The 13,655-nt window shown below is 40.5% G+C and overlaps 1 protein-coding gene across 10 annotated transcripts in view; it reads right to left on the bottom strand.

The window, feature by feature from the left end:
• LOC113167294 (membrane-associated guanylate kinase, WW and PDZ domain-containing protein 1-like) overlaps positions 1–13,655 on the bottom strand; it is a 75,323-nt gene that overhangs the window by 24,241 nt on the left and 37,427 nt on the right. For 4 of the 10 annotated variants that reach the window (XM_026367776.1, XM_026367781.1, XM_026367786.1 and 1 more), the window contains 10 exons: positions 8,528–8,647; positions 6,769–6,957; positions 5,429–5,651; positions 5,091–5,138; positions 4,753–4,835; positions 4,095–4,133; positions 2,464–2,521; positions 2,138–2,253; positions 876–998; positions 347–532 (listed from right to left, as the gene is read on the bottom strand). In XM_026367776.1, the coding sequence (XP_026223561.1) occupies positions 347–532; positions 876–998; positions 2,138–2,253; positions 2,464–2,521; positions 4,095–4,133; positions 4,753–4,835; positions 5,091–5,138; positions 5,429–5,651; positions 6,769–6,957; positions 8,528–8,647 (1,185 nt within the window). The remainder of the gene's footprint in view (positions 1–346; positions 533–875; positions 999–2,137; positions 2,254–2,463; positions 2,522–4,094; positions 4,134–4,752; positions 4,836–5,090; positions 5,139–5,428; positions 5,652–6,768; positions 6,958–8,527; positions 8,648–13,655) is intronic. The other 6 variants (XM_026367783.1, XM_026367787.1, XM_026367779.1 and 3 more) reach the window with 5 other exon arrangements.

Raw genomic sequence — 13,655 nt, 5'->3', positions numbered from 1 at the left:
AATGATACTGTTAGTTATTAATGTAGTTATTTACACAATCAACAACAGATTTCCTATCAAGTAAAATGAATGTGACGCCATTTGTGTCAATTGGTGTCATTTGTATGATTCACTTAGTTGTAAAATTACTCTTCACTATTCACTATTCAATTAAATGAAGCAAAAACATCAAAGTGCCTGTGACTTGCAACATGACAGGTGTGTAACCAGGCTCTCACCCAATGCATGCTGACACATGCTTCAGCCTATGTAGCACAGAAAATGGATGGCTGTATTGCAAAAACACCACAGTGTGTGCTGTTAAATGAAAACAGTGCCCTCTGTGGATGGTGGTTATGTACTGCACCTGTCTCCATCTTGCCGTCCACAGCTGCAGGCCCATCAAGAACGAGACTCTTGATCTGTAGGAACTCATCCGGCTCGTCGCCTCCGACCACAGTGAAGCCAAAGCCGCGACGACTCTTCTTCAGCTTTGTGTTGATGAAGGTTCCTTTCAACTCTGCTGGGTTTCGTGTGAAGAAAGGCTTCCCTCCTGCAGCGCACCGGAGAAACGTCACTTAACCTCAACATTCAATATATAATTGTTTGAATATTAATATTATCTGTCAAATCAGGATCATAGCTTGTAAACTGAATGTATATATATGGATCCATTTGCAAGCTGAGAGAGGGAGGGGGGTTAGAACTTCACAACTGATCCCTCAATTGTTGGCATGCTGACTGCAGTGTAGATGTCAACCTGCTGTAAACAAACACTATTCATCTGAAATACATTATAGGTTGTATAGTGTAGTGTAGGGCCAATGTCAACAGAACTTGCTAAAAATATCAACCACTATAAATGGGGTATATACAGAGTCTATAAACATAGTTACGTTTAACTCCTGCAGGTCCAGGAGACAGAGCTGGTGGGACCTGTGGGTCCCTGTAGGTCTCCAGGTGGTTTGGAGCATAGTTTGCCAACGGAGCCGCTGCTGAGGAGTGCTCCTCTATCCACTCTGTGCAGATATAATTACACACATGTTAACCTGCACACGTTCAACCCAAAAGTGTATTTAATTGCCACACATACAAACACTCAACAGCAACAAACACAAAGCTCAAAGCACATTTTGTGTATACTGCCAACTGATTCACGTGTAGTTTGATCTACATCCACATCAGCCTCTACCAGATACTTTTCTAAATCTTATCTTAAATGTCACTAAATGTCTTTGTAAAATATATGATGTATTTTATCTCAACAGCATAAAACAGTTGAGATAAAATAGTTGAAAGAGGTTTTAAAGTGTGGCTGCGCTGACCACCACTGTCCAAACATCTGTATATAAAAAGATAGAGCGCCATTGTTGGGGGTAATGGGTAAACCTTACTGTTGGTACTAATGCAGCTTAAGAAAGGTGACATCATTTGTCTCAGTTTCTACTCAATATTCTAGGTTTGAGAACTACAATTCCCAATGTAGGGGCAAATTGGTCCCATTGAATGTATGCTTTGAATTGTTATAGCAGTTCATGTTTGCAGAATCCCCATTGATGGACATGCGACTATCATTGGATTATTGACACTGACTTAAAACTTGAAAATATTAGGACTCTAAAGATCACGTCGAGTTCAGAATCAACTATAGAACAAAACAAGAATAGTTTATTTTGATGAAAAGCAGCTTCATCTGCTGACAGTGTCGATAAGTCAAATTAGTGCACAGAATTACAATAAGGTCATTCCTGTTGGTTTTAGAAACTGCCATGCACCTGCGCCTTTCACATCACTTCTCTAGCTTCATGTTCTCCCCTCTCCTCTCGTCAAAAACTCTTTAGGCTGATGTAAAAATCTTTTCATGGCTTTTCAAAGTAAATGGTCAAATACAAAATGATTATGCATTTATGATTTTAAATCACATAAATTAAATCCTAAACACCAAAGACAACACCAGGGATTGGGCCAGATCTTTTTTTAGTAAAACATACAGTAGTTCAGATGATGATGATGATGACAATTAGCATTTAGGAAATAACAGCAGAGAGAGAAGCGATCTGGCCCAAACTCAGGTGAGCAGTGGACAAACTAGAAGGACATGACACTCACAGACATGAAGAAAGAAAGAAATGGTGCCGTGCCAGGGCAGGAAACGAACCTCGAATATACCGCTCACCTTCTGGAGGCTGCGGCTGCTGCTGCTGCTGCTCCAGGATTTTCCGGCGCCGCGCCTCCACCACTGGGTTCTCATACTGGGTCTTTCTGTTTATATGACTGAGACACACAGAGCGAGAGAGAGAGCACAAGTTAATGGGGGTAGATACAGATTAGACCTAAAGATGAAATGACAGCGTAAAAGCTCATCAATGCGATGTTAGAAAGAGCTACATGTGGCCTAAAGGGAAACATCTGGCATAAGATTTATAAGAGGATGTTTATATTCTTGGTTTGCATTAATCTGAATCAATGAGGTGATTAACTTACTCTACATAGTAGACCCCATACACTGGGTCATCTATTCTCTCCCATCCTGGAGGCAGCTCTGAAATAGAGAAGGCACACAACAACAAACACACAATTTAGCTTTGACCCTGGACATGTGCAGAGCTGACTGAGTAAGAAAATATAGCCAATATACTACCGTTACAGTATATATATTATCTACTGTCGTACTGGATCACATGTTTCTCTTATCTAACCTCTGATTATAGCAATAGGTCAGTTTGCTTCACAGTTTTGAGTAAGAAATTGCCTCTGTTGGGTAATTTTTGCATCGTTTGTCAGGGCTCGCTCTTTACACTGCCTTTTGCTGGCCTGCCTTCTCCCATAAATGCCAAATGGGATCAAATTCCTAGAAGAGCTAAATTAAACTTAACTGCCCCTTTACTATTACTCAATTATATCATTTAAAGCCACTTTTGTTTAATTTTGAAAACAACTGTTTTTTCATTATTCGTCTGAAATTTTAAGTGTGGTTTCTGCTTGCCAAGAACTTGCAGCACTATTAAATTTCTCTTTTATTACATTAGTAAAAGTAAGATTTTGGCTCTTTGTCAGGTACAGACCATGCTAGTTGTGCCGGTTGCATATATAAATCTAGTAAACCTGTCAGATGTACCTATCAGGAAGAGTTATCATAAACCCAATAGTGACCTGCATAACTCTACTGCCGCTTACAATTATGTTTATTCTTATTAAAACATCTCAGAACCTTACATCTTCAAACAAGGCAGGTCAGCGCACTGGTGTGGTCTAGAAATTGCATTCCTATCCTTCTGCATGCATTATGTTCAGCTAAACGTTGCCTCATTTCATATCCATACACATTGCACACATATCTAACCACACTTCATGAGAACAGGTGGATAGATGAAGCCTATTAAACTGACACACTCCCATTAAGATGTTGGCATCTCGGTTCTCCTCCTCACTGTATTTGATTTCAGCCACAGACATTACCTCCTTGTGTTACTGTGGGAGTCCAGTAAACACTTTTATAAGAGACTGGGTTTCAATCAATGATCGCAGACTGTCTGCATCTGAGCAGCCAGCAATAATAAAGGCTGACATTCAGACATTCAAGGCCGTGTCCAAAACTGAACTCTCACTCCATTATAGGGTTGCTTATGCTACGAGCAAATGGGAAAAGAATCGGCAGCTTAGCCATTTGCCAGTCTGTGAAACAACGCCAAGCACATCTATCAGCCTCTGCCTAAGATATTTCTAATGTGCTTTTGTACATCTGAGAAAGATATAATTCCTGTTACTGACACTATTACACTATAATGGTGAGGAATAGAATATTTTTTTTACTATGCCAAAAGCAAGTCAATTCTGCAAAAATATCCACAAAGGCAAAATCCATGTTGCATGGATGGATGAACGTACAGTAGATCTGATTTTTAGGACAGCTTTTGGTGTATGAAATGTAATTAAACCAAATGTCAACAACATTAACGATAAATTTGACATGGACATAGGCAACTTATGATGGTGAGGTTTACATTAAATTCTCTTATTTATTATCTCTTTAGAAGACAGCATGTATATCCATAAGGCCTAAGAAACATATTCATATTCTCACCAGAGAAGAAAAACTAAAATAAAAATCTTACCTAGATCACTCTCCAGTTCTTCTGTATGTATCCCTTCTTCTCCAAGGTGAAAGCAAGATGAAATAAAGCAAACAATATGAAGAAAAGAAAAGGGGCGGATAGTAGGGGACAGGTGGTTTAAGGATGGAGGAATCAAGAGCAAATAAAGAATGAAGAGATGACAGTCCAGAGAAAAGCAAATAGAGAAGTAGAAACCCCTTAGTCTCAAATGTGATATTAACAGCATTACACAATATCTACTGCTCCCCCTGAGCAATCTAAAGAGGTGCAGCCTGCCACTTTCCGTTTCACCACTTGATGGTGCAATTTTACACTGTGTGGTCTGAACACAGGAGTTTTCAGCTGTCATTTGGAAATTATTAAACGTTTCTTAATTATATGGAAGTTATATGTCATTTTTTATGACTGAAAAGTTGTGAAACAACACAAAGTCAATTATTTGAAAGATTGCAAATATAAGTCACATATCAAATCAACAGATCACACTGAAAAAAAACACGTTTTATAAATAAAACGGTGACCAATTAACAATGTCACCACTCAAAACACATAAAGAGCTCAGCGCCTGAGACCTCAAGCACCACCTACTGATTCCTAAACCACTACACAGAAGCGCGAATGTATACTGTTGACATGTAAATGATGTGTAGCAGCTTACCATCATCGTCACACTCTTCAAGTGGCCTGGAGGCTTTGTCTCTACACCGGGGATCCAGCCATGATGTGGTCTTTGTGTTGTGGCTGAGAGGAAACAAACAAGACAACAGAATAATTCAGCACAGGCCCTCAAACAGACACATAAAAGCACAGCAGGAGTGCACGAATGCATCAATAAAAATTAGAAAGTAAACCGCGTCAGCAAGTTTACAGAGGACAGAAGGCGTCTGCTGCAAAGAGAGCGACACAGGCAAGATATCAACATTAAGCAATGTGACTTTTCCCTCTACGGCTAAACAAGAAAATGCAGTAATTCAGTGAGAACAGAAATTAACATACAAGCTCTGAAAATACACAGCCATGTCCTGGTGTTGTGCCTTTGCCATGCTGCAGAGAGGACAGAGAGATGGAGGTAGTCAGGTGATCAGGATGTGATCTCCTTTAGAGATCGGGACATGCAAGGATTAACAGGAAAGCAGTTGTAGGCAGGGGGCTGCGCAGGCTGGGGAGGCCTAAAAACCAAATCATGCGGGAAAAACAAGCCACTGGACAAACAAAAGGGATAACAGTGCATAATACAAAAAGCATGAACTATGATGAGAAATGTGTATTTAGGCAAAGAATAAAGGGTGTGTGTTTGCAGCAGCATTACACTGTTGCAGGTTCCTGATACATACTCTATGAAGTAAAGTTCTCCGTTCTCTGTGTAGGCCATCTCCCAGTTTTCCGGCAGCGGCCCCAGTGGGTCTTCTGGAGAGACCTGTGGTTCTGCGAGGGTCTGCTGCCCGCTTTCGGCAGTGGATGTGGCTGCATTGTTCAGACCACAGGATGGAGCATTGTCACGTGCGGGGTACGGCCGGAGGATGCCGCCGCGGCTCTCGTCCTGGTCGTTGGGGTTACCTGTGCACAACAAAGGAGAGGGGAAAAGACTACGCACTAAGGATCCTGGGTAACACAACGGGCACGACACAGAATGACAACAGAAAAGAACAAAAACACAGTTTATGTTTTATGCATGCAAGAGAGGAACATATGCAAGAAAAACAGCCATGCTCACTCTGGATATTCTACCACAGATCATGCAACTTTAACTACAGCAATCTCCCAGGACTTCCCCCTCCCCCTACTCTAAATTTGGCTCCTGCCTATTTCCAGTGTCCTGAAAGGGCCCCAGGAATATGCTAATTCTTTGAGCAACAGTCTTTCCCAAACTCTTTTTGACCCCCCACCTTCTTTTACCTCTCCACCCATAAGCCTCTTTTTCCTAAATCTAGCAGTCCCAACCCCCATTCCCACTTGTTCCTTCAGGCCCTGTGTCCACCACCACTTCCGTGAGCCTTTCAGGCTTGATCAAATGCTAATTCAACACTCTGGCAGCCTGGCAGGGGGACACAGACAGGGCATAGATTCACAGCAGAAAAAAAAACACCATCTATCACACTCACAAAACAGGTTGGAGCTCAAAGTAGAGGGGAGAAGATGGAGAACACTGAGGTTTGGGCATAAAACTTTGATACTGTTACATGTTCAGATATGCTGAGCAATATTAAACATATATTAACAGATGCAAGAAGGAATGTTTCACATCTCCTGCTTTGGCTTGCAGGAGAGGTGAAACGATAAGCTACAAATGAGAGACGATGTGTAAAAAGAAAAAAAAAAAACAACGACTGTGAAATGAGCCATGGAGGAAATAGGATGAATGTTGAGAGTGTAGCGTGAAAGCTGTGCACCCCTCCTCACAGGCAGATGGCGGTGTTTGGAGGCTTACAGAAAAGGAATCAGCATCACAAAGACATGATGTAACTGCCAGACAGCGTACAACAGAGGAGAGGATCACAAACATACACATACATTATCTCTTTCCTCCTGTATTCCTAATCTTGGGAACACACACGTATGCACAGACACTCCTGAACAATTCACAGCACATATAGAGAACGCTGCACATGCACAGACGAAGAAAGCGGCACTTACGGAAACTTCGACAAAGAGAGAGGTGCTACAACGCCCTCACCTGTAAAACTGTTGTTCATTTCCGTGGTCTGGTCGTCATCGTCATCGTCAGCAGGCACTACTCGGGCGTTTTGCATGTCATTGTAGGACTTGGTGCGCTTCGGGGTGGATTGCTGGGAGCCTGCATCACTGAGATTCACTGTCCCAGTGATGGGCTGCCTTGGCGGCTTGGGGGTCCCATAATAGTTACCTAGGCAACAAGAAGGACATTAGCATGCTTGAGAGAGACGCAGAAGGAGGGAGAAGTAGAAAGCAGAGACGGAGTGAGGAAGCCAGGGATAAAAACAGGCATAGCAGGGGACATAGAGATAGTAGGCAGGATCTATGAAACCTCCTAATCTTTCGCTGAGAGGAAAAGACATAAAGCTGGATCATAGTGTGACTACAAATTGTGGAAATAAGCTGCTGGGGGGAAAACAAAACAGTTCTAGTTTGTGTTTGGGCTTGAAGGACTGTATTGACTAAACTCCGAAAGGATACTGAGCAAAGACAATGGACGAGCAACACCCAGCTTATTTCTGGCTGAAATTTGTTTACTTGTCAGTCATGCAATCAAATTATTTACATTTTACCTGGGAAACAATTATTTACTTTATTGGCTAGAGTTAGTTCAAGCGCCTGGCATCTCTCTGTCTGTAAGGTAAATGTATACAACTAGAAAGAGTTGCCAGTCAGCTTAGCATAAAGTCTGTATGGCTACAGCCTGGACCTGTCAAATAAATAAATAAATAAATAAATCAGCACATCTGAAACACAAATCCAGATTAACACAGTATATCTTGTTAATCTTTACATGAAAATGTTGTGACTAGAGTCTTCATTGGTTGCCTGCTAAATACAGTGTAGTATAGTATAAAAACTTTAATAATAGGTTATTCTCTTTCTTGCGAATACAAAGATTAGAAAACCTATATTATACAGAAAGCGAGGCTCAGACCAAACACAAATAAGACAGACGTGTATCACGTTAATTCATGAGCTTTGGAGGTCCTTGTAGGTAGATTTTGTTACGTACAGACAGAGCCAGGTTAGCTGTTTCCAGTATTTATGTTAAACTAAGCTGACTAGCTGCCCCCATAGCTTAATATTTACTGTTCAGACATGCAAAGGTAGATTACAAATTATATAAAATTAGAAAAATTATTCCAAATAATTATATGTCCATAAAATCCGGTCTTAATTATGAATGAATAATCCAGGCCTCCTTCAGGTGTCTGGATGGCCACAGACTCCTGTGGACAGGTATTTGACATTGTCTGCGTGAAAGAGCGAAACGTGCCAACACACAGCAGAACCGGTGCCAAGCAGATTAGTGTCGTAACATTCTCTACCAGCCCCATGCACACACACACACACACACACACACACACACACACAAATAAGACTTATCCCTGCAAAACACACAGCCTTGCAAACAAACACACAAAGCATGGACACACACCCTCCCACATCTGCATGCGCGCATGTTTACACACACAGGTTTGTGTCAGTTTGAGACTTAGTGCTGCACAACACTGTCCTAATCAGAGTGAGAGGGGCAGATGTGTAGTGACCTGCTGTCTCCTGGATGCATCTCCCCCCATCATGCACTGTCTAATCAGAATCAACTGAGAGCACACTCTTACGCAGTCCGCCTGCATGTAGGGAAAAATAAATGTTGACTGATGCTACGCTCATTGTATCTGTGGTGAATCAGGACACCTGTGCCATCACGAGTCGCAAGGAGTGTCGGTTATGATCATAATCATCATCATCCTCACCTTCGTATGTTCCTATTTCCAGTAGTGTGCCACTCTCCTCAAGTTCTAGAAAGTCCTCCACAGACAGGAAGTTATAATCCACCCCTTGGACCTCTCCGGTTCGAGGAGGGCGGGTTGTACCTGAGGACAGGAAAAAAAAAACAAAGTTTACGTTCACAGCCCACAAAAGGTGAGATCAGATTTTTTTTTTTCCCCTGGTGCCAGAACAAGCTCCATGTTCTGCTCTCACTAATATCACACGGAAAGCCTATCATCAGCGTGAACATGCTGTCAACATCTCAAAATTCATTCAGCTTTTTGAGATGATGACCGATAACGGGAAGGGTTTCGAAAGCAGGATATGAGAGAGTTCTGAAATCAAGAGGTTGTGATTGCAATTCAGTGACTGTTGAGTGGCGGCGGTGAACTCTATGTCAGGAAATTAAATCGAACCTTGCATCTTAAGCCATCTCTCTGCCCCCCGTGGGAAACTGCTGCCTGCTAAGTCAGAAGACACAAAAAAAAAAGGTCACCTTTGGCAATACACCAGTCCTGATACTGTTATCAGTCCATCCGATTCTTCATGGTGAGTCTGGAATTAGAGCGTGCACTGACATTATGCTATTACAGCTGTATTGCTTAAGTTGTTATTGATTGTTAGAGCTGCATTGTTTCTGCTGCAGCAGCAATGCTGAGCAGCTACACTTACTGCATTCTTGGTTTTGTTAGTTTTAACTGTTAGTATAATAAAAACTCTTTATTTTGTCTCAAACGAAATAAACTCGACACGGAATCTCAATTAAATTAAACTCTCAATGAATCATTTTGTTTCAAAATGCTAAAAAGATAAAGCATCATTATTTTTGCTCGCAGCCCTAACTGCCCTGAGCTTGATTCCCTCGCTCCTTGGAGTTAATGATTTGTGGCCTGTGGTGTTTTACTTTGTAGTGATAACACTTTGTAGAGGGAAACTGACACGACACAATGGAGACAAGGGCTATTGTATCTCTGTCTTTACAATAAGGCGATGAGACAACAGGCCAGATGGTTGACGGAGGTTGGACTCCATCTGTGATCAGGACAGGAGGGTTTACATGCGTATACACACACACGTTAATATAACTAACACCCTGCTTATGCGAGGGAGAATTCAGTGTAATACAGACAGCAGTGCGAACCATTGTAGTCCACAAACCTACAACTTCCTACTGGAAATGAAAGAAGTGCATCATAACAAAACTGAAGCTGTCAGTACACTCTATTGGAACTGCTTGTCAGATGGTTGAAAAGCTTGAGAAACCTCCTCCCATCTTATTGGATTAGGGGGGGGGGGCTGTTTAAAGCTGACACTCCTAGAATCACAGGGTCTGAAAACGTGAGTTATTCCCATATTTCAATGAAATGGGGGTACACCCTGCTTTTTATGGCAGCTGGCTTTTCACTCTGCTCTTGAATGAGGCCGTCTATAAACACCTTTGACTTCTAAATCTAAAGCCATACAGCCACCTCTATGTGCTGCTCTTAGGCTCAGAGCTAAAAGCTGACACATCTTAGTGTAGTGAGTGTAGTGTGTTATCATTCAGTTCAATTCAATTCTATTTGTATAGTCCAAATCACAACAAAAGTCAGCTCAAAGCACTTTACAGTGTTTAAGGTTTAAGACCTTACAAAATATAACTAAATACAGAATTATATAGAAAACCCAACAACAGCACTAGGAGAGAGTGGAGAGGAAAACCTCCAGCAGAACCAGGCTCAAGGTGGGCGGCCATCTGCCTTGACCGGTTGGGGTGAGTGGAAAGAGGAGAGAGAAAAGAACAGCAGGCAACAAAATCATTGTAACATTAACTAATTAGCATTGAACACAAATTACAGTTGAGTTCATGCTGACAATCTGTCCACTACTGAGACTCTGAGAGAAAAAGCAAAAATATTAGGGAGTCATTGAAGTCTTTATAATTCATTCTCTGGACACAATGAATGTTATATCTCAGTCTATCCAATATTTGAGATATTCCAGTCTGGAACAAAGTGAGCAATCAACAGACAAATATCTTTTTTTTTTTTTTTTGTAAAAACAATATGTTTATCACCTCTCAACCACTTTGAAATCACCACCCTGTTCTGTTCTGGTCAGAGGAGGGAGCTCATTTTAACACAAGACTCTTTATTTTCATGTGTTTACCTGAGCCTCTCTGACATGCAAGCACACACTCCATCCCTCAGGGTACATCCATCCCACAAACACCTGATAATAAGTCTTTACTGCACTGCTCAGTCCTACAACTGCACTGCAAAAAGCAACACTGATTTTCCTTGACGCTTCTCTTCCTGACATTTTAAAAATGCTACTCAAGATGAATTGATCACAAGAAGGCAATTTAGTTGACAAGACATAGCGTTTAGACAGTAAGCAACAAAACACATCCCTCAAATGAGGATAAAAACATAAATCATCTGACTGGCTCATTACAGCAGCAGCATACAGCTGCAACGCTTTGCATTCAACTCAGTGGACCGAGATGAGATGAAAGTGAAGTCTGAGAGTTTGAGTCATAGGACTGGGTGGCCCTAGAGTGGGAGATGTTTCTAAGGCTCAGTGTGCTCTAGCAATGACGTCTCCTGAGCAGCGACTGGAGCTGTTATTCCAGGATATTCCCAGAGTGGAGGGCTCTGATAGGATGCTAAATTCTGGTGGGCCTGTTACTCATTTGCATAAATCTATCTGATACGTTATCATATGGTCAGTTTAAAACGTCGGTAAAGATTGAATGTTTATTTGTTTTTTATTCTTTAACAATCTGCGCTTCTCTGTTATGTAACTTGATCTTTGGTTTGTACCTATTTCTCTGTGATGTCTTGCCTAATGTGAGAGCAGTATATTCAGTGCAGAAAGACAGAAGGATGTCACTGAAATCATCTATTGTAATATATTAATGATGTAAAAGCGATGGATTTAAGTGAAGCAATGTAAAATCAAACCATATGCTTAAAACACTGCTTTTTAAGCAATAATGCTTGAAAAGGAGTATATATTAGTACATATATTTCTCTATATTTCCTTGCTGTTACTGTGGCAGAAAAAAAAAAACTGAATTCTCCTGTCAGTTACAGTAGTGTTTCCAACCTAACAGCAAACAAAATGTTTACAGCAACATGTCTTGGTTCAGACTTAGATCACACACACAGAGAGAAGAAAAACTAAGCAAATGGAGAAACAACATAAAAAGAATTTATGCAATTCAGATAACTGCATCAATTAGTTGACTGAAAGATTATTGAAATGTATCTATTGATTAGCTGATTAGTTTTTATTACTGAAAATAATCAGTAATAAAAACAATTACCTGCCTTTAGCAGGTCTGTTTCTCACTAACATTGTGAATAACACATCCACATAGGGCACTTTGAAGCTAAATTTAAAGACTATTTTCATAATTTAATTTCTATTTTCCATAATTTTATAAGCAAAAATGCCAAATGTTGGTGCTAGCCTTAAATATATTTTCTTCTCCTTTGTTTCTCTTTATTTTATGTCATTGCAAGCTACTGGACAAAGCTAAGTTTTGACTGTTGAGAAACCTTGGTGAAGGCAGAGACAGTCTGAATGCTCTCAGTGTTCAAATGCTGTAACAGCATCTTACAGTCTTGTCTCCTTATCACTGTGGCTGGTTTCTTATTTTCTCTGTCCAGAGAAACAATGACTGGGCCACACTCAGTCTCCGAGCCAAGCTCTGATAAACTACTGTAACTTCTACTGACAGCTATCAATGAGCTCATTCTTTCACTGTGAAAAACCAGCACTGTGCATGCATGGCTGGCAAAATGCAAGACAAGCACATTTAGAAACTTCAGTTTTGAAACACCATGAAACTCAGCTGACACTAATGTTTATTTCCATATAAGATACTATACATACATGACAGTTCTTTTTTTTTTTTAGGAAAACCAGTATAGAGCTGCCGCAAAAGCCAGAGAGGGAGGGCACAAAGACAATAACACCTATAACACGAACATCACAAGCAATCTCGTGTGTATAAATAATTAAAGCAATTTAACATCTTACATTTGTACAAATAATTGTAATAATTACCTACAACCACTAAAAATGTTTTGACTGTCTCACTAGTGAAAGACGTCTGATACTACTTTGAACTCAGATTAAATTAAGATGTTTGTGCTCATCTGTCAACTTAATTTTGCTTTCAGAAAATTAAATATGACAGGCCCCAACCAACTTCTGCAGGCATCAAATATGCTCTTGAAACGCCAGTGTCTCAAAGTGCATGAGCATGAAATCAAAGAAAGAAAAGATGCTGCTACCTTTCTGAAGCTAATCATTTCTCCACTCTTCTAAAGGATGGTACAATAAAAAACAAAAATACATGATTGCTTAGGTGTTTCACACCACGAGCAACTTTTAGTTAATGTGTGAAATAGTGCAAGCTTACCCACATGCATCTCTGTGTTATCATTTTAAACTGCTGTGATAGACAGAGAAGGGTTCTCCTAAAAGAGTGTGAATTATACGTACATAGCACAACGAATAATACAACAAAAGGTGGGACAGACATTGCTTATCATCAAAACACCACGCTTACAATAGAGGCTAAATGCTAATTTGTTGATTTGGTTACAGTTCTTGCAGTACTGCAACTAGATAAGAGCTCCACATAATAAAATATTTACTGATACCAATACCAGCACTTGAGTGTGAACAATATGTATTACACTACAACTACACAGTAAATATTGATGCTGTGCAACTAAGATTTATGACAATGACAGACAGACTCTGCTAAAACTAAACAGGAAATTTGCCAGTGTTATGCCAACAGAGAGCATGATATCAGCAGTTATTTAACCTAAGAGTGGGATCTCTCTCCGAGGATAACTTCTCTGAGGATGCTTTGACTTTACAACTGAGTTAAGACATGCAGATACAAATCTCTACAGTGGCTAGCAGAGAACAAGACCGGTAACAAACAGAGTTCACACACTTAACTCATACTACCATTTCTTAAATGGGATAAACTGTAAAATAAGGGTTGCATGATGAAATCAGCTAAGCCTTCCAGAGGTGGATGTAAATGGCTAAAAGATCCATCCATCCTGTAAATGTTGATGAGACTTTAGGCAGGACCACAGT

Source organism: Anabas testudineus, chromosome 7, assembly GCF_900324465.2.
Source record: "Anabas testudineus chromosome 7, fAnaTes1.2, whole genome shotgun sequence".
NCBI lineage: Eukaryota > Metazoa > Chordata > Actinopteri > Anabantiformes > Anabantidae > Anabas > Anabas testudineus.
This window is presented reverse-complemented; position numbering and strand designations above follow the sequence as displayed.